The sequence below is a fragment of the Panthera uncia genome, chromosome A2, assembly GCF_023721935.1.
Source record: "Panthera uncia isolate 11264 chromosome A2, Puncia_PCG_1.0, whole genome shotgun sequence".
Lineage (NCBI taxonomy): Eukaryota > Metazoa > Chordata > Mammalia > Carnivora > Felidae > Panthera > Panthera uncia.
This window is the reverse complement of record NC_064816.1, coordinates 134,163,576-134,185,232: the sequence shown is the minus strand read 5'-3', so window position 1 is coordinate 134,185,232 and position 21,657 is coordinate 134,163,576. Positions and strand designations below refer to the sequence as shown.

Here is a 21,657-nt window from a genome sequence, read left to right as displayed (position 1 = left end):
TCTGACAAAGTCTCTGTGTTAGGGGAACGCCACTTTTATATATCCCATTTAAGAAATGCAAGACGGTGAAAATGTCCCTACGGAACAAACTTTTAACTTTTTTGATGACAATGCGATTGAAAACCATGAGAAAACCTAGAAAGTTCTTTTTATATGGCCAGCATTTTATTATTCTAAGCACATAATCTGGACTCTGGTGGTGATCGTGATCTCTGCTAAAAATTGAGGTCATTTTAAACAGCAACATTTTCTTTTATTCCTACTCACGGTACTGAGTTGATCAGTTCAGAGAAAAGGGCTAGTATCAAGCCCCATCTTGAGGTAAATACATTACAGCTTTAGAATTCAAGAAACAAGTGGTCCAGTCAGTGAAAGAACATACAAATTCTGGAGTACATGTTAATGGAAAAGGCAGAGAAAGAGAAGGACAGAAAGATTCTCTAAGAGTGGAGAGGTGTCTGTGGTCACTGTCATGGATATTTTAACAGAAAATCTTTCTTGTTTATTAATTAATAAATTATTCTTTTCAAATATATGAAAGCTGTATTTCCAGGGAAACTTAAAAAAAATATATCTTTTGTCAATGTGGACATAAATTGATGCATGCTTATTGAATGAAAGGACAAAGTTCACAGTAATGAGGACCCTGAATAACTGAATTTACTTTAATATCTGTGCGCAAATATCAGAAGCAAAAAAGCCCAAAACAACGTGCCCATTTTAACATACCAGAATTTGGGGGAAGAAAAAAAATGTTAACCAATACTTTTAAAACTGTGTTAACTACAAAGCTCCCCAAATTATATTAACACAGTAAAAATATTCTTAAATAATGGTATCAAATAGTATCAGTCTCCTAACTAACTCTTCATTGAGATGCTGAGCAATGTTGAGGTGTTTTGTTTTGTTTTGTTTTGTTTTTGTCTTAGATTTGTGCTTAAAGGAAGTGAATATGGAAGGGAACAGCCACACACATACATAAAAACATGAAAGGAAGGAAGGTGAGTGAGAGAAAATAAAGCAAATATCCAGACATCAGGATGTTTTTAAAAAGAGCAAGTCTTTTTTCTATTTTTAACTTCTGTATTTCTAACTCATGTCATTGCCTGTTCTATATGAATTCAATTCAATTCAAATATTTGCTGAACATCTCTATGTGCAGGGCTAAGCTAGGTTCAGTACATCATCTCTGTGATGAATGATAAAACTACAAATTCCAAAAGCATGCATATCCACATAATGTAACTGTACTTCCTGTCATTTATCTGGTTTCCAGAACTGCCTTGGGCCACTACCTCTTATGGCCAGAGTGACAAGAGAGGACTTAATCCAATATGATGGCTTTTGACTGACTGAAAATGCAGTCTTCATGGGTTCAAGATATTTCATTTCTCACTACTAACCACCCCTCACCACCTTCTCCTCCCTAACAGGTGAACATGTGCACACACACTCATAAACACACACACACACACACACACACACACGCACACACACACACACAGGCACATACATACTGCTCCCTGGGACATATCCAAGCTTCATTGATGCTAAGACATCTATAATTAAATGTCAAATTGCTCCTGCTACTACACATGCATGATCAATCATTGGGACTTCATTTTTTATGCAGATAGCCACTGGATCTATGTGATGCTTATGTGAGAGAATCAAAGTGAAGTCCTGGTGCCTGAAGTAGCATTAAAGATGGATGGGTCAAGGTGAATGCAGATCTGTCTCAAAGACTGGGATCAGAATCAAAAGTGGGAAAGGCCAGCAGCACCTGGGTGGCTCAGCCGGTTGAGCTTCTGACTCTTGATTTTTGGCTCAGGTCACGAGTCCATGGTTATGCGATCAAGCCCTGCGTGAGCCTTGCATCTGGCTCTGTGCTGAGCATGCAGCCTGCTTAAGATTTTCTCTTTCTCTCTCTGTCTCTCTCTCTCTCTCTTCTCTCCCTCTCTACCTCTGCCCTTCTCCCCTGCTCATGTGCTCTCTCTCTCTCTAAAACAAATAAAAATAAAATGAATAGAATAGAATAGAATAGAATAAAAAAGAAGGAAAGACAAGAGGAAACTGGCTGATCTCAAGGGCAAAAAACTACTGCTATGAAGCTGTACAATATTATCTCTGTATGACCTTATGCGTTAAAGATTTATTAAGCACCAACTGTAGGTATTAAATCCAAGAATGTTGAGTCCAGAGATGAATGAAATACAGTTTTTGCCCTCAAGGAGCCAGTCCAGTTGGGGGAGACAGGCACTGCAAAAGCAATATAGTGAATCCTGCAACAAATTAGGGAACATGAGCTGTGAGGACAGAACACTCACTCCTGAACTAGCAGCTGTCTCTCCCATTCACCCTGAGTCCATAAAGGCCACCAAGTAGCCATTAAATTTTCTTCATCTATTTCTGCTCTCTACCTAAGGTCACCAGAATGTCTCTGTGATTTTTATATAGTTGACGCAACAAAGGACAAAAATCGCCTACATGTATCAACACTAAAAATAATTTTAATGACTTTAGAAGTGTTTTTAGTAGAGTTGACAACTTCTGATCAGTAATAACAACATTTTATCAGCTTTTTTTAATTCCAAACAGCACTGTTCACAGACTTCCTGCAGTGGTAGAAATGTCCTGTATCTGCATTGCCCCAATGCATCGGGCCACCAGCCACATGTGGCTACTGTGACTGAGGAACTGACTTAGTTTATTTTAATAAACTTAAATTAAATGTTCACATATGCCTAGTTGCTATGGTATTAGAAATCACAGTTCTAAAATATGTTTTAGGATTGCACAATATGATCAAATAATTTTCCCCTTAATGCTTATACAGTTTGTTACACATTTCTCTGAAGAATTACAAACGCGGTTAAAAACTGATTTCCTTTTGTAACCTGAAGTTGTTGCTAGGGATTACTCCCAATAAAACATTAAAAGTTAAAAAAAAAACATTAAAAGTAAAGCACAATCCCAACATGCATGTGTTGTTTAAATTGGCTCTGACTTTTACCACTGACTTTGTTGATGAAGTGGGAAACACTGTAATATATTTGAAAGCTTACATATTTAACACATTAAGAGAGATTTGGAAAAGACCACTATTCGCAACTAGTTCTAAATGAAGAAAGTAGCTTAAAAGTGAGATTTAAAGAAAATTTTCATAGTGGGGACTGAATCAGATCAGCTGCATTGGAGACATCATGAGTGTTAGGACTCTGTGGGTTTACACACTGCTTAATTATTACTGCCTAGCAGATGTCAGGCACTTAGGAAACGCATAATGAAAGAGTAATTAAAACAGTATTGATGGGAACGTGCCACATCTGGATGAAGGTGGTTAAGTGACCATATGCATGTGTCAAAACTTCCAAGATGGTACACTAGAAAGGGTAAAATTATGCCTTAGTTTTGTTTTGTTGCTGTTGTTGTTGCTGTTGTTTAAAGGGGAAAAAAGTAACATGGGAGCACATGGGTAAAATAACGAATGGAGAGCTGCAAGAAAGCACATAGGAGAATGTGAGATATAACATCATATCTCATATGAAGTAAGCTAGTAAATTCCAAACAGCAAACTGGTCTCCTAGGAGATAAAATAGAAAAAGGCTCAGGCTCAAGAGGCAGAAGAAACACTTAGGCTAAGACAGGCTGAGTGATACTAGGTAAATCATTTGACTTTTCTGTGTTTCACTTTCCTCAGCTGTAAAATGTGTAAAATGAAAACACCTACCTCAAACAGTTTGGGGGAGAATGAAATGAGAAAACGTACATAAAATATTCAGCCCCTGGAAAACACAGAGTAGATGGTAAATGGAAATAAAACACAAGCTCATCTTCTTAACCAAGCCCTTCTTTTGAGATCCTCTGGTTTTGAACGAGGGGTTCCATTTCCACAGTAGTCTGAACAGTTGGCAAATGAACGGTCAAGCAAAGCTACCAGATTAGACAGAAGTCAAAGCTTTTTGGAGCAAGGGAAATGGGGGAATGCAGCTCATGTTTCTGGAAAAACCTGAACCTGAATTGTTGCCAGAAGCAAAATTCCCACAACATAAAACTTTAAGAAAGTTCCCAAATATCTAGTGCAGGCATGAGAGCATAAGTGAATTCATCAATGAAATGATTTATCCTGGCAAACTTCCCTGAGCGAAAGCAAGTACCGTCTACATAAAAAGGAGAGAGATGAAATAAAGAAAATTGCTCCTTTGCAAATCAAAAGTAATTAATTTCCTGAATGGAGACTAGTTATTACTTAGGGAAAGAAGCATGCGTATTTTCTATTCCTGTTTACAATTTGTTTTCAGAGAATAAATAGACCAAACTGAGAGTCACAACATTTTGGATTCTACTGATTCCATACTCAGGATAAATTAAGCAATTAATTCTCACAAAGGAATTGAGTACAGTTTGTAGTTAATGTGTTCCTTAAAGCAGTAAGATATGACTTAAAAGCTCAGAAGTCGATTCATTACATGTTTCATACTACTGTTTAAACTCTTGAATTCAGAGTACCTTGCGTGGCTGTAACTCAATTCAAATATCCCGCATTCTCCTTAGTTGAGAGAAACTATTCCTTAAAAGCTCTTAAAACACCTACCTCTCCTCTGTGACTCATAGTTAGCCTCCTCACAGGAAAGCCGCTGAAGTTTTTCCTATTACCTGTTCAGTGGGTCAAGATTAAATAATGATAGAGTTGTGTAGTCATTATATTAGTTCTCCACCTAGTAGAAAACCTCTCAATTATTCTTGAGAAAGTCCAGATTCACTCAGGGAATTACCTTGGAGCCATCTTTAATTTCTGCCTCTCTGATTAAGCATCTCCTTCAGGTGAGTAACATTTAATGTTGTCTAACTTAGGTGATTTTTAAAAATACTATTGAGTTGGGTATCAGAAATCAATTCCACAGTAAAAGACTTGTCAATAATCCAGAAATTTTGCTAACATTTAAATGTTAAACTAGCTCAGTAGTTGTCCAAGTATGGACCTGCACCAACAGCATCACCATTTTCTGGGGATTTGTTAGATATCAAGATTCTCAGCGCCCCCCCCTCCCCAGACCCTCTGAATCAGAAACTCTGGAGTAAGCCCCTAAATCTGTGTTTTCATAAGTTCTCCTGGTGATTCTGATGCTTACGCTAGTGGGAGAACCGTGATCTAGCTAGTGCTGGCAAAGATACCAGAGGCCACGGGCCAATTTTGATAGAATTACCCAAAGAGATGAACACACAAATATATTTAATCCCCACCCACCAAAAAAAAAAAAAAACAAACCCATAATGTTCCTCTTTGGTCTCCAGAGATCCCTGGTATTAGCTTGTAAAGAAAGGATTTCTTTCAGTCCAAAGGATTTAATGGTAATTTTTTCTGTTTGGAGAGTTATTTGAAAGAAGCAATTGGTCTATATGTCCAGATTAAAACATCAGGACATTTTAAACATGCAAAGTGGTAAAGTCATTCCTTGCTAACTGACTCTTAATTGCTAACAAAGAACACCTTAATGAATGCGACAACTTGTCCTAGGATGATAGTAACAATGGCAGCCTAACACTCAACTGTATTGGAGCTGTCATCCGACACAGCACATCTCAGTTGACAGACCTTTCCTGAGCATCTGTTACATATGCCAGGCCACCCCGTTGGCTCCAAGAACCCTGAAGATGAGCAACAAATATAGTCACAAATACCATAGCACATGTTGGAGGAAAAATAATTGAAATGGAGGCAGCATATCTTATTTGTAGATAATACGCTTCAGTTTTTCAAAACACGTTACCCTGAGGTCAAGACATTCACCCCATTTGAGGCTGCCAAGGCCCTAGGTCAAAGTGTGGGCAACAATGTAAAAGGTCAACTTTGTTGTAATGGGAAGGGATACAAAAGTAGTCACCTGTCAGTCACACACAAAAAACACATTTTGAGTTCTAATACAGGCTTACATTCAATATCGTTATGTAAACTTGTGATCCTCGTAGACATTAATTTAATTTTTTGTAGTTAAATTTTACATCATCAAAGCACTAAAGAAAGCATCCAATAAACCGAAATCTGTATAACCCAAAATAATGAGCTATAAAGAATGTTTTATTGAAAAAAGGCTTTGCACACTGGAAATACTGGAATGGAATATTATTCAGCCATAAAAAGGAAAGAAATACTGATACAGGCTACAACATGGATGAATCCTGAAAACATTATGTTAAATGAACCAGGTCAAATACCAAGGACCACATACTGCATGATTCTATTTACATGAAATGCTCAAAATAGGCAAATATACAGAAAATACAAGTAGCTTAGCGGTTTACCAGGCTGGGGTCAGAGACAGTAAGGAATGACTGTTAATGCAGTTTCTTTGGGGGTGACTGAAATGTTCTGTAATTAAATAGCGGTGATGGTTGCACAACTTTGTTAATATAGTAAAACCCACTGAACTGATACACTTTAAAAAGATGAATTAGGAGGCACCTGGTTGGCTCAGTCAGTTAAGCGCCTGACTTCGGTTTAGGTCATAATCTCACAGTTTGTGAGTTCGAGCCCAGACAAGGGCTCTGTGCTGACAGCTCAGAGCCAGGAGTCTGCTTTGGATTCTGTGTCTCCCTCTCTCTGCCCCTCCCCCACTTGCATTTTGTCTCTCCGTCTGTCTCTCTCTCTCTCTCTCTCAAAAATAAACATTCAAAAAAGATGTAGTATATGGTATGCAAATTATAACTCAATTTTTAAAAATTTATAATATATTCAAAGCAGTGGTTTGGATGGCATACAAAGCAATATTCTCTGGTTTATTTCTGTACTACAGTGAAATTTACTTTAACTAATAATCTAAGTACCAAGACGACCTAGCTTTCTTGTTAAAACAGATCTATAATAAAAATGCAAATTCAACAGGTGTGTATTTGATGAGCACAGCACTTTCAAAAAATGTCTTCACCCCTCCAGAATTAACTCTGTGGTTTTAGAGAAAACCAGGACCAGATTCTCCTGCAAGTCTTAAATGCCAACCTTGTGTATCACATCACCCCTGAATATTTTTGTAAAGCAATGGGAATTTAAATTATGTGCATGTATCACGGGGGGGGGGGGGCTGTTGGCAATTATCACCATATTTGAAATGTAATTCTCATTAGTTAGAACATGAAAATGATTTCTCTTTGTAAAGGTTACCTTTCCAAGAGCAGCACCATCAATTGAATAAAAATGTAGGTTAATATCTATAATGAACAATCTAAAATTTAAAAAAAATGGGATCCTCTAACGGAAAAGAGTAAAATATGTGTATTCACAAACCGAGGTACCTTTTCTGACTTTCAGGTTAATACCTCCAAACCTATTATAGTCCATTATAACAGGAAATCTTCGTGAAGGAAAAAAGATTTTTTGAAACAAAATGTAAAAACCCAATCTTAACAATTCTTCTGGAAAATGACTAGAACACTTGAATCTGCATCCCAGGTAAATATATATTTTTTTCAAAATGTAATTTCAGTATTGAATGTATAACCTGGAAGGTGGTGGATGAAAGATGAATCCATGAATAAATATATCAACCTGCAGCTTTCCTCTGACTTTGGCAGCAGTGGTAGACGATGACAGAAATTTTGATAGAAACTTTTTTTTTTTTAAGGTAACTGCCCAGACTTGAATGTGACTAAATTAAAAGTACTGGAAAACACTGAAAAGTCAGGTTGGTGCTTGTTCCTGTTACTACCTTATAGACGTGTGTGTGTGTGTGTGTGTGTGTGTGTGTGTGTGTGTGTTATTCGCATCGGGCACGTGTATTTTTCATTCAAGTCCATAATGAACTTAAAAGCAAAAACGCGATCTAGTACGTAGCCCCGCACCTTGGTTTTATTCTCTTCTTACGTGTACCTAGAAGGCTCTTTCCACACTTTGCAAAACGGGAGAGAGCAGAGCCCGGCAGACTTGGACCGTGAACCGCGAGCCTCTCTCTCCGGACGGAGCTCGCATCCCCGAGGGCGGATGGAAGGTGGCAGAGGTGCGAGGTGGGGAGTGGCGCACTCTCCCAAGCCGCTGAACACCCACCGCGGCGCCGTGGACCCCGTGGGCTCCACCGTGCCTTTTCCCTCCTTGCTAGATGGCGGCGGAGGCAGCAAGTATCTAAGGCTCTCAACCCCCCCGCCCCCCCACAGTGTCCCACACGATCCCGGAGATGGAACCCCACCGAGGTCTGATCACTCACCCAGACGGCAAACACAGAGGAGCTGGATACAGGCGAGAAAGCGCTTTAGGATTAGCATTTCCAGACGTTCCGAGGGCCCCCACCACGCGGCTGCTCAGCTTCTTGCGGTGGAGAGGGAGGGGGCGCGACGGAAATGTTTTCTCCTCCGGCGTATAGATTGGTGGGAGATTGTGTGTGTGCGCGTATGTGAGTGTGTCTGAGAGAGCGAAAGAGAGCGAGAGGGAGCGCGAGCGAGCAGAGAGAGAGACTGGGAGTGAGACGGGAATAATCGTAAGCAGGACGCGCGGTGGTCGCGGGAACCGGGAGCCGCTAGCCCAGGCGCATGCCGGCGGGCGCGCGGGAGTTGCTGTCCTCGGCCGGCTGCGGCCGCGGTCTGAGCGCTCGGAGCGCGCGGCGCCTGTGTGCCGGGGGCGCGCTCCGGCTCGGGTGTGCGCGCCGCGCCGCGGCCCGGCGGGGGCGGGGGCGCGGGCGCAGCAGCGCGCCGCTGGGAGCGTGCAGCCCGCCCGGGGTCGCGCGCAGCGGGCGGAGGGGCTCAGGGACGCGGCTGTCCCTCAGGGCCCGAGTCTCAGAGTGGCGATTCACATAGCGACACCCCTCCCCCCCCCGGCCTCTGCCGGTGGCTTCGCTGCTCTGGAGTTAGTGGAACCCGCTGGGGTTTAGAATCTTCGCGGAGAAAATGTCTCTTCATTAAGACTCCTTCATCCTTTTGGAAGAGAAGAGGAGGCCAGACCCCCCATTGTCCCGCACAGCCGGAGATTGACCCGTGGGTTTCACCCCTGGAAATGTTTTTCATTTCATTGTTGTCCTCCCTGCAGATGCTAAGTGGGTCCAATCAGCAAGTGGTGGGGGCTCCTGGGTAAGCTGAGTCCCCCCTCTCCGTTTTCTTTCTCTTTTTCCGAATCACCAAAGTAGTTCCAAACCCCATTACCTCTAGGGCAGTTGACTGCAAATAATCTCCAGCCATGATTGTGACCAATGAGACCCTGCCCCCTCCCCGGGCTCCAATCAAACTGTGGTGTTGTGCACAGCTGCTTGGGGGAACTTTCAACCTTGCACTGTTCCTCCCGCACGGAACTACCGAAGTGCCTCCTCTCACAGGGTCGCCCGGAATTATTTATTTTAATTGCTCGTTTGAAGGGTATACAAAAGAAATATAATACGTACGTTCTGCTCCCTCCACGCTGGAAATGTCACCCTGTACGTGCTTGTTTCTTTGGTGGTTTCTGTAACTAGACTGTGAGCTCCTTGATGGCAGGGAGTTTGTCTTATTTACTGTTCTGGCCGAGCTCCTAGCACAAAGGCAAAAATAGTAGGTGTACTCTAAAAGTTTGCTGGAATTAATTCGAAGCCTAAATGAAAAGATAAGGCAACTGGTATCCTCTAGAGACTGCCCAGAGCCCTGAACATTTGTATGCTTTTCACAGATGTTTATTTATATATCCTTTAGGTGTAAGTACGTTTTTCTAACTACATGAGACCCAATTTGGAGCCTTTTCAGAATCCACTCTAAGGCACAGAAAGTCAAGTTCTGAAATTATCCCTTGTATTTTTAGGAACCATTGATGTAGGTTATCTGTGCAGTGTGTACTCCCGTGTCCTGTTCTTGGTTCAAAAATAGTGTGTTAGCTTAAATATTTCAAGAAAGATTATCACGTACAAAATAGGGTTCACAATGTATTTTGAGTATTACTACCAGTTCTCACTAATATACACAACCTCTCAACACTAGATTAAATGTGCAGAGCTAATGATGCAATTTGCTGTTGCTTAAGGAATTGATTATAGCCGTGTAATAACAAATTTCCAATCTATCTGGAAGGTTTGTTCAGGAGTACATATAAATATTGATAAATTGACATTTGACCTTATTTTTCCCATGAATAAGAATAGAAATGCTGTAACTTTTGTAAGTTATTATGGGACTTGATTATTGCTCATGTGAGTTTCCACCTGGGAAGAAAATTTTTCCTAGCATTAGCAAGAAGTGTAGATATAAACTAGAAACGCACTGAGAGCTTAGAGAAAGTGTTTAACATGGGCTGGAGTAGGCAGAGGTTTCCTAGAGATGTGTAGTTAATGGAGGAGGACTAGCCGGGAAAAAAAATGACATACAAAGAGGTGGGATGGAAATGAAAAGCAGATGTCATGTGCTATAAAAACAATGTGAATTAAATTTGAGCAGATTGAGTGGAGTCAAACTATGGGAAACACTGATTTCCTAGTGGAGGAGCTTATACCTGAAATAATAAGCAAGAAAGAACCACAAAAGAACAACCGAGAACTTCAGCTGTTTAGAAGCTCGGTTTGCTCTGGGGCATGTATGGTATTCCAGGAGGTCTCAGTTATCAAGTCTACCCCCAGCAGACTGCCAGAATAATCCAATGGTAATAAATATCATCCTAACTCCCCTCACTTAGTCAAAAAAATTACATGACTAGTCACTCTTTTGTGTTAGATCACAGAACAAAGGCACTGCTGAAGTCAGTTACCCTGGTAAAAAGGGCAGGTGGATCCTGTGGTTTCTGCTAATTCCATTCCCATATTTAAAAAGATTGTCATCCACCTGGGAAGACACAAAAGTCACCTTGGAGAGTAGTGAAGTTGCTATTAAGGTTTGTATGGGGAGAAGAATGACAACCAACTTTATGTGACTGAGTGACAACAATGGAAAATGGACTTCGAGGACCACCCAATGTGGATCTGAGAGTCCTGGGAAGGGTGATGGAGTGGGAGGCTCTGGAGGTCAGGTCCTTAGAAAATTAGGTCATTGCAATAGCCCAGGTGTGGGAGATGAGAACATATCAGAAGGGTGGAAACAACAAAAACATACTGTATCTCACATTTCCCAGTTTTATTGAGGGTCATGATAATTTCTGAGACATGTTACCACACATCATAGTCCAAATACATTAGCCATTGTGAGTTAAAGTTATAAACCTCTAAAACCACATGGTTTCCTTCACAGTCTAAATTTATTTATTTATTCATACATCAATTGATATAAATATAAAAATATGTATTCTATAATACATATCATATAAAATATATTTTATATTTATAACCTCTGTGTGTGTGTGTGTGTGTGTGTGCGCGCGCACATGCTGGTAAAGTTTATTTATGATATGCCTATCACGTCAATCACATTTCAGTCCTGAGAATTTGTGTTTATATGCAGAGTTTTGCACATTCCTGGGAGAATACTTTTTTCCACCCAAACGATAACAAAACAGGATACAATTAATATGATAGTTGGGTAGCTGAATGGACAACATGCTTTTTGAGAGTCTCATCTGGGATTTTAGAGTGAATTGCATCCAGACACAGCCAGGGGCAATTTGTGAGAAAGCCCTTGAGTTCTTTACTTTTCACCTGAAGCTCTTGAATTCCTCAATATCCCACTGAAGATTGGGTCTTCCAGTGGGTCTTCATCTTGGTTTTCGTCCACAGCTGTTGTTTTCTCAAGTGTAACCAAAGTTTCAGCTGGGCATCCTGAGGTCACACACACAAAAAGAAGGTTGCGCCCATTTCCACTTTCTGCATGGCCCCAGCTGCAGCCAGCAAGAGAATAACAGGTGTGCTGTTTTTCATGGCAGTTGGCCAGAGGTAACCCTGGTGGGGGGGCTGAAACTGGCTTCACTCTTTGACGGTACCAGTAATCGTTGTTTTGTTGAACTATGCCAACAGAATAAGCTATAAAGTAAATATTTATATCTATCTATATCTATTTCAGTTCTTTAAAATTCATCCTTTACATTCATTCATTCATTCGTGCAATGCATTTTTATTGTGTATCTATTCTGTATCAGACATTGCTTTAAGGGCTGACTATTCAAATATGAATTACTCCATCCCTACCATAAAGGGACTCAGTCTAATAGGAGACAAAGACATTGATACTACAAAATGTCTTTGTGGAAGATTGCCAAATAAAATACAGCATGCCTGGTTAAATTTGAATTTCAGATAAACAATGAATAATTTTTAGTACAAAATAATTTTAGTACACTATGAGGCACTAAATTTAATGAATAAATGTTTTGTGTAATGAATAATTTTTTGGTACAAGCTAATATTTTAGTGCAGTTCATGCAAAGTTTGGAACACACTTATATTTTTAAAAATTTATTTATCTGAAATTCAGACTTAACTGGGTGTCTTGTATTTTTATTTACTGAAGCTGACCATCTCACTTTGGTGTGTCTGAGAATTGCCTGATGTATCATTTGAGGTTGTGAAATGTCCATAGTTTCCCATAAGTTTCCTTACTCTACAAATTATTTCCAAAGTATCTTTAACATGAATACAGTTAGGTGCACATGGGAGAAACAGAATGTTTCCTTTGCAGAATCTATTTGGCTCATAAATTCAATGGAAGTGCTAGGAGACTACAGAATATTGTACAGTCACTAAATAAAACATGGAATTAAAGGGGAAGTAAAATATCTCTACTTCTTATACTATGGCAGTAACAAGTTGTTTTCCTGTTTGGCTCACATACATTATTGCACATTTTTACCCATTGTCATTTGAGTAGAAGTTATTAGGTTAGATCACTTAAATATTTACAGGTTGAGAAAGTAATGTTACTTGCTTAGAAGCAAAATACAGTTCTTGGAGTTATAAGATGTTTGCCAGAAGGAGTTCTCATGTTTCTTGAAACCCTGAATTTTACATTGTTGAGGATAGATCCATCTTGTGTTTGGTACTTAACAAGTTTTGTTCACTCTGATTGACACAATGGCATCTACTCATGGCATCTTGTAGAGAGATTTCTGACAAGAGTTAAGAGTAATTTTACTTTCTGCAACATGGTCAACACTTTTATTTGGATTTGTCCTACTGGTAACTTTCTACCTAAAAAGCAATTACTTCCTACCTGCCCACCGGCCCTCAGGAGTTTAGTTAGATGGCCTGTTACTGCCTTTCCCCACTGTGAGGCATAAAACTGGTGGGAAGATCCTCCATGTGTAAATCCAGAGCTTAGAGTCCATTTGGAAGAAGCATAATTATGATTAAGAGAAAACCATAGCATATTACATACTTTGCCTTTTCGTGTCTTGTTATGATTGACTATAAAACAATTTACTCTTATTATATGTGGAGTATATAATTCAGTGATTAAAATTGTATAAAAAATACAAATAAGTAGGAATCATTTTTCGTCCATGTCAGGAATACTTAATATAGTACAAGACTCAGGATAATTCTTCCTATGTATATTAGCAGAATAATCTTTTTTCATATTTTATATATTTTCATTTTAAAAGAGTTTAAAAATTAAAATTATAACTAAAATAACCATACATTTTGCAAATTATTTGTGGATGACTATCTTCAATGTAAGTCAGAAATGTGCTATATTGTTAATTGTTGGTTGTATTAAGATAGTTGTTCGTTGTACTAGGAGAATTGCATTCTTTGGAATAGAAAGGTGATTCCTCTTCTACATTGTCCTGGTCATAAGATAATGACTGATATTTCAATATCTACACATCTGGCTCCCTTCTCCCCACTTCACTAACTCTCCATTATGAATCAGAATAATCATATTTTTCTTTTACCCCAACAACTATTATCTGAACTCCATTATTCAAATGAGTTCCAAGAGAATCTCTTCAAATTTGTATTGTATTACAAAGACCCACATAACCAAATTTTGGTTTAATAAACCTAATGCTACTTTCCTTTCCTTGCCATTTAAAGGTGAAAATGCACTTCTCTTTGTTCTACTAGAGGCAAGCATGGGATTTAAAGTCTTTCAACAAGCTTAATTTAAAATCAATATTTGTCTGCTCTCTAGGTCTTTGAAAACTGTCCAAGATGGTGTTAGAGTAGAAAGCAAATGTGTAAAATAAGTTCTGCAAATCAGAAAATCAGCATTGGATTGGGTCATTCAAATGAGCTTCTGTATTTCAAATGCATAAACATTTCTGATAAATGGTCATTTAGCTGTATCTTGCCTATCCACCGTCAAAAATAATGTAAAACCACTCTACGTGATCTATTATATACATATTTTAATTAAACATTTTTTTAATGTCTTATTTATTTTTGAGACAGAGAGAGACAGAGCATGTGCAGGGGAGGGGCAGAGAGAGAGGGGGACACAGAATCCGAAGTAGGCTCCAGGCTCTGAGCTGTCAGCACAGAGCCTGACACGGGGCTCGAACTCACAAACCGTGAGATCATGACCTGAGCTGAAGTCGGACGCTTAACCAACTGAGCCACCCAGGTGCCCCTGATCTATTATATTTTTGACATTAAAAACCACTTTGTTTATCTTTATTTTTAGCCAAAATATGATATCTCTATAACTGCCATCCCCTTGATTTTAGGGACCCAGAACAAATCTCTTCCCTTCCCTTGTAGAAATAACTTTTCCTTTACTCTATTCCCAGATAATGAGATTTTTCCTTCTTTTGCTAAGCCTAACCTGAAACCCCACGTCTTCTGGAGCCAATGCTCCATCATTTCTCTGAATCTCTCTCTCCCAATTTATTCTTCTCACCAAGCTATTAAAATATTTTTCCAGTAAAAAAAAAATCCTTCTCTTGACCACATGTCTCATTATATAATTATGGTACCAGGTGTGTCTTCTTTCATAATTTTCTTGTAAGAATAGACCACAATCATTATCTCCATTTCCTCACCTTCCAATTTTTCTCAAACCACTAAAGTTTCTGCTTTCCTTATTCCATTTATAGTGCTCTTTAAAGGTAAAAAAATCATATTCTAATAGCCTTGTAATGGTAAGTTTATTTATTTACTTTGAGAGAGAGAGAGAGAGGGCTGGGGTGGGGCAGAGAGAGAGAGAGAGAGAGAGAGAGAGAGAGAGAATCCCAGGCAGGTTCTGCACTGCCAGCGTGGAGCCCAATATGGGGCATGAACTCACAAACCATGAGATCATGACCTGAGCCAAAGTCTAGAGTCAGATGCTTAACTGACTGAGCCACCTAGGCATCCCTCTAATAGCCTTGTAAATACTGTGCACCTGAAGCTAAAAACTCATCATTCCTCCCCAAATGGTATTTTCTAGGGTCCACAAAACCTGAGAAGTCTCCTTGGCCATTGTTCCTCACTCCCCCAATGTAATCAGTCATGTTCCACAGCTTACTCTTAAATTCCATCTTGTTTCTACCATTATTTCTTCACCTAATCAGTGGGCCTGGCACATATTCCGTGATTAATAAATGTTTAAATATGTGAACTAATTTATCAAAGAAGGGCATCTCTCAGGCAAATGCTACTGGCTATTTCTCTTGTCTGCTTCTAACAAGGTTCCAGAGAGCCCCTTTGATGTTTCCCTTTCAGTTCCTGGTCACTAACCTAGACCCTCCGACTAAGGAGGCATCCCCTCTCCCTTGATAACAGACTTAGACTGCTCATAACATATTTGTCTTGACTTAGAACTTAGAATTCAGGCTAACAGGCCTAGAACACCTCATGTGCTAGATTCGTTACTCTCATAAGAAAGGCTATAACTCAAACAGATAATGTACAATTAAGAAGCTGGTATAAATATAAATCAGAGTTCTAGAAAACTAATGATCAACCTATACTGAAATCTTGTACCACAGTAGTAATTACAGCCACACTAACATAGCACCAATTACGTGCCAAGCATTGTTCTAAAGGCGCTGTTTATAATTGTTTAAGACTTCAGCAAACGATGTGTGTAACATTACCATTTTCCCAGTCTCATTAAAAAAAAAAAACAAAACTGAGGCAAAATTACTTGTCCAATCACATAGATCGTAAGTGACAGACCTTGGGTGTGAACCCATATACTTAATTATTAATCTACACTGCCACACCCTGAAGAAAATCAAGAGATTCTATGCCAAGTAATCCCTTACCAAACTCAGACCGGTGCCTTAGATGCTTGGAAATGTGATCCTACTTTGCTTTCCTGATACATAGTATACTTTACGAACCTTGTCCCATGTCAAATGTCAATAACATAAGCAATGTGCGACGTGAGAGGTAAACGCCATTCCAGGAATCCAAATGTGCTGTTTGCCCAAATAACATTATTATTAGCCTGAGAAGAATACGGTTACTCCCCCTTATCTGCAGTTTTCCTTTCTGCAGTTTCAGTTCCCTGCCATCAACAGCGGTCCAGAAGCAGATGGATGGTCCTCCTTCTGACGAATCGGCAGAACGTCAATAGAAGCCTAAGTTTACGTCAGAATGCTGCGTCATTACCTCGCTTAGTTTCGCCCAGGCGTTTTATCATCTCACATCATTGCATGAAGGGTGAGTACAGCACAATAAGATATTTTAAGAGATCAAAACCACATTCACATAACTTTTATCATAGTCTGTTGTTGTAAATGTTCTATTTTATTATTACTTGTTACTCTTTTACTGTGCCTACTTTATAAAGTAAACTTTATTTTATACAGGTATGTTTTATATAGGTATGTTTATAATAGGAAAAAGCATAGCATATATAGGGTTCAGCACCATCCAGGCACCCACGGGGGGTCTTGGTGCATATCCCCTGTGGATAAGCACGAACTGCCATATTGGCCTGTGTTTCTCTTCAGTTACATAAGTAGATACATTTGGAACTAATCCCTACAGAGATTTGGGAAATCAATACAGGAGAGTTGAAGGGAAGGAGACATCAAAACTAGAGAACAAAGGGGTACCATTAAGAACCTTGTTTCCTTCCCCGAAGCCCCTAGCACCTGGTAAATTTCCAAAATCTCATCAGAAAGCATAATATATTTACAGTAATATTTATCCTCTTGACTATTAACTCTATGCCAAATATTCTTGCCTACATTATCTTTAATTACTTCCAAACCCCACAAATTAGATATATCATCCCCCCATTTTGCAGATGTTTTCCAAGGCTGCAAGAATTTAGCATTACTAAGAATCAAAGAACTTGTGGTTGTGGAAGTGGAATGAAAAATGGAATTTCTCTGATTCCAGTGCGTAAATGTACTTTGCGTTTTCAGTCCTAGGAAAGCATCTATCTCAAGCAGCAGTAGCCCAGTATTTCCCATATCACCTGGTGAGGACTTGTGGCTCAAGCTGAATTGACAAGATTCCTGCCAGCTTTATATTCCAAAGAGACTGGCTGTTCATCACATTTATGCCTATACCTCTGTCTATATGTATATCTGACAAATCAAAATTTGCAGGGTGATCAAGCATGTTTAGTAATGTGAAGAAATGCCTAAGGATAAGTGCAAATTAAAATTAACACCAAAATAGAGAAATAGGTTATGCATAGTGAGTATATCAGTCAGGATGAGCTAGGTTATACTACAGTAACGACAATAACAAAAAATTAAACTGTCTGTGATTTGGCCAGACAAAAGTTTATATTTTGTCACTTGAAGCCAGTTTAGTTAGGGTTCAGGTGACTCTCCGGGATAGTCACCTTGAATGTGGTTGTTTGGCAATCCAGGCCGCTTGGAGCTTTTGGCTTCTTCTCAACACGTGTTTTCACAATTTCAGGGAAGGAGAGTGCTGATGTGTCTTGTACTGTCAACTTAAATATCTCCATACAGACATGACATATATCACTTCACTTCCAACCCATTGGCTCTCCAGTGTGCCTAGAAGGAAAAGAGAAACAAACAGTGAGTAATACAAGTGTCTCCTACACAGAGCAAAAATCAAAAAAGAGAGAGAGAGAATATAAAGTATAAAATAAACAGAGAAAATCGATAGAGTGAACTGTGTTATGATTGCATGATTGATCATGTTTTTGCTATTTTAGGTACTGAATGTTAAAAATTATTGTAGAGGTGCCTGGATGGCTTAGTCAGCTAAGCGTCTGACTCTTGATTTTGGCTTGGGTCATGATCTCATGGTTCCTGAGTTCAAGCCCGGCGTCTGGCCCCCATGCGGCTCCTAATCAGGCTCCTATTGGGCTCCTCACTGACAGTGTGGAGCCTGCTTGGGATTCTCTCTCTCTCAAGATAAATAAGCTTAAAATAATTATTCTACAGTCTTTCAGAGGAAAAATACATGAATTTCCACTGTTAGCGTTGAAACAGCTCACTACATGTTACCCTGTACCTTCCATCAGTCTTTGAGATGTTGCTCCGTCCCTGAAGGCTTTTTAGTGGGTTGAAGAGGTAGATAGATAAGGGTAAAGAGACTGACTATGACAGCAGAGCAGATAGTTTATATTGCAAAAGCAAATCACTTCCCTGATTTTTTCCTACCTTTTTTTTTACCTTTGAAAAGAAAAATGTTGATTCCATTTATATACTTGAATATCATGAAGGCATGAACTCATTGGTTGTATTTATAATAGCACCAGTCTTTCTATTGCTGCTTAGAAAATGAAAAATAATTTTACTGCTTTTATCTTGGACCCCACTTCTTTCATTTTAAAGAATATAGTTTTAAAGAGAACCATTGCTGGAAATAAGGGCCTGAGGAAAGAGCATGGTCCTTCAGCTCACTTGAGGGACATCGTGTTCCTCTCCTTTGTATTCCCCAGAGCTAATGTAATCTAAGTGACATACAAATTGAATTGGCTTTCCAGATTTTCATATACTTTTAACAGGTTGTTGAAGAATATAGACTCATAGAGGTAAGAATATAAGTTAAAAATTTTTTCCCGAACTGTCCTCGATAGTTACTATGCTATAAATTACTTTTTCCATCTCTTACTGAATCTTTGTCAGAGTCTATGAATTTTCCAGCCACTTTTGTTTATTAAGATTCCAATCAAGTCTGCAGCATCAATATTGTATGGATTCAAAGCTCTTCTTCTTCAAGGATAGAGTCGAGTAGCTTGGTGGTGGTACTTTCTTCTTACAAGATTCCTGCTCCTAAATCTCCTAAAAGTTCTGACTTCTCTAAGCCTGGGGATAGAGATATCAGAGAGAAGTGGCAAATCTTTCCCCATTTGTCTGTGTGATGACACAGTCCTCCTCTTACTGTGTTTTTGTTCTGTTTTGTTTTTGTCACTTTTCTGACTGTCATTGATTGGCTATCTATGCTTTTTGGAGAATATTTGGTCCAACTCTTGATAGTTCAGCAAATATGTTGGTCCTTTTGAGCTTGTCCACTACAAAGTTTTCTTTTGTACACCATCTAGAGTTGTCTCCACTTTTCCCCCTTAAAGCACACAACCACTGATCTACCCCTCGGAACTTTCTGGCTGGTTACCTTACAGTACATAAGTGGGAATTGGGAATCTGTCTCAGGTGAAGTACTAGAAAGATGGGTGAAGCCCAGATGTCTTCTGAACTGTCCATTGTGTCCCTAGGTGTGTTAAATCATGGTAAGAATAGATGGTCCTCCAAAGATTTCCACATCGAATCCCTGGAATCTATGAATGTGTCATGCTACATGGCAAAGAGAAATCAAGGTTGCAGACAGAATTAAGGTTCTCATCAACTGACTTTAAATGAGAGATTCTCCTGAATTACCTGGGGGGGTCCAGTGTAATCATGGAGGGCCTTAAGAGTGGAAGAGGGAGGCAGAAGGTTAGGTCAGAGTGGTATGATGTGAGGAGAACTTGACGCGCTGTTACTGGCTGTGAAGCTGGAAGAAGAAGGTTACGAGCCAGGAAATGTGGGAGACCCCTAGAAGCTGGAAACGGCAAAGGAACATCATTTTCTAGAGACTCCAGAAGAGAAGGCAGCCCTACGGGCACCTTGACTTTAGTTGAGTGAGACCTGGGTCAGACTTCTGATCTACAGAACTATAAAATTGTCAATTAAAGCTGTAAATTAGTCTTAAAGCACTAGATTTGTGGTAATCTGTTATGACAGCTAGAAAACGAATACACTGGACAATCCTTGCATTCTTGCCATGCCAGTGCTTCCAGTTGCTCCACGAGGCTGCCTCTTCTTTCAGCCTGGGCTCCCTTTCCTCAACTCAGGCCTGTAAAGGTACAGACTAGCAGTTCTGCAGCCCAGGTAGTGTCAACATGGGGAACGAGGGGCGCTTTCCCTTCACACAAGCAGTGGCCTTCTACTTACTTTTGAGTTCATTTTTTTCTGAAACTATACATTTATTGCTAGAGTAAATGTTTTACAAAGCTCTTTGCAAAAACACAGCAGCCTCTTGCCATCAGTACCTTCTACCGTTTCCTCGTTTACAGAGGCAACCGACTTTAATTCATTTAGCTATGTCTTTTGGTAGTCATGCCTCTAAATGACATGCTTATATTGCTACTTCTTGATCTTTCTATATCTGTTGTCTTCCCCAAATGGAAAAATTATCCATCCTTTACCTACATCCTTGCCCACCATACATAAAATCTCCTCCCTCCCAACCTCCCAAGAGGGTTATGTTATAATTTTGTCTTAATAACTGTTAAGAATTTATATTGTTAGGATGCCTAGGTATCTCAGTCGGTTAAGCACCCGACTCTTAATTTTGGCTCAGGTCATGATCTTGTGGTTCATGGAATCTGGGCTGACAGTGCGGGGCCTGTTTGGGGTTCTCGCTTTCCCTCCCTCTCTGCTCCTCCCCCCTACACACACACTGTCTCTCTCAAAATAACTAAATAAACATTTTTACAAATCTTAAAACAAGAATTTACATTGTTATGACATGTAAATCCTCACACAGTATACTATGATTTTCATCATCTTTGGGATTAAAATTGTCTTTTCCGTTAATTTTTTAATTTTCTGGGTACACATTATGCTTCCACCTCAAATATTTGTCAAATAATAGAAATCCTCTCTCAATACTTTTAGAGACAACAGGTGTTCTACTTTTAGTATTTTTAGAGAAAACACAGCCATAAACTGATCTGCTTCAATCTGGACTGGTTGCCTCTAAGTCCCTGCAAACCATTCCTCCTGAGATCTCCTTCCATTGTCTTCCTGAGGATTCTTTTTTTTTTTTTTTTTTTTTATAATTTTTTTTTTTTCAACGTTTTTTATTTATTTTTGGGACAGAGAGAGACAGAGCATGAACGGGGGAGGGGCAGAGAGAGAGGGAGACACAGAATCGGAAACAGGCTCCAGGCTCCGAGCCATCAGCCCAGAGCCCGACGCGGGGCTTGAACTCACGGACCACGAGATCGTGACCTGGCTGAAGTCGGACGCCTAACCGACTGCGCCACCCAGGCGCCCCTTCCTGAGGATTCTTTAAATTTTTTTAATGTTTATTTATTTTTGAAGGAGAGAGGCAGAGCATCAGTGGGGGAGGGTAGAGAGAGAGGGAGACACAGAATCTGAAACAGGCTCCAGGCCCTGAGCTGTCATCACAGAGCCCAATCTGGGGCTCGAACTCACGAACCTGGAGATCATGACCTGAGCCCAAGTTGGATGCTTAACCAACTGAGCCACCCAGGTGCCCCATCTTCCTGAGGATTCTTGTCACCTCTCGCTTGTGCCAGATATGTTTCCAGTGTCCACTACTGGGAAAGTATGAGCAGGAAGTAAAATTTGAGGATTTTGTCTATCTAAAAACATCTCTTGGGGCGCCTGGGTGGCGCAGTCGGTTAAGCGTCCGACTTCAGCCA

The 21,657-nt window shown here is 39.8% G+C and overlaps 1 protein-coding gene and 1 long non-coding RNA gene across 3 annotated transcripts in view; one reads left to right on the top strand and one right to left on the bottom strand.

Moving 5' to 3' along the window:
* The window catches only part of PTPRZ1 (protein tyrosine phosphatase receptor type Z1), a 183,983-nt gene extending 175,428 nt beyond the window's left edge, over positions 1-8,555 (bottom strand). The window contains exon 1 of the mRNA XM_049641742.1: positions 8,196-8,555. Coding sequence (XP_049497699.1) covers positions 8,196-8,253 — 58 coding nt within the window. The 5' untranslated portion in view covers positions 8,254-8,555. The remainder of the gene's footprint in view (positions 1-8,195) is intronic.
* A 9,119-nt stretch (positions 8,556-17,674) lies between these two features.
* The window catches only part of LOC125930095 (uncharacterized), a 263,475-nt gene continuing 259,492 nt past the window's right edge, over positions 17,675-21,657 (top strand). For both annotated transcript variants that reach the window (XR_007460061.1, XR_007460060.1), the window contains exon 1: positions 17,675-17,794. This is a non-coding gene — a long non-coding RNA (uncharacterized LOC125930095). The remainder of the gene's footprint in view (positions 17,795-21,657) is intronic.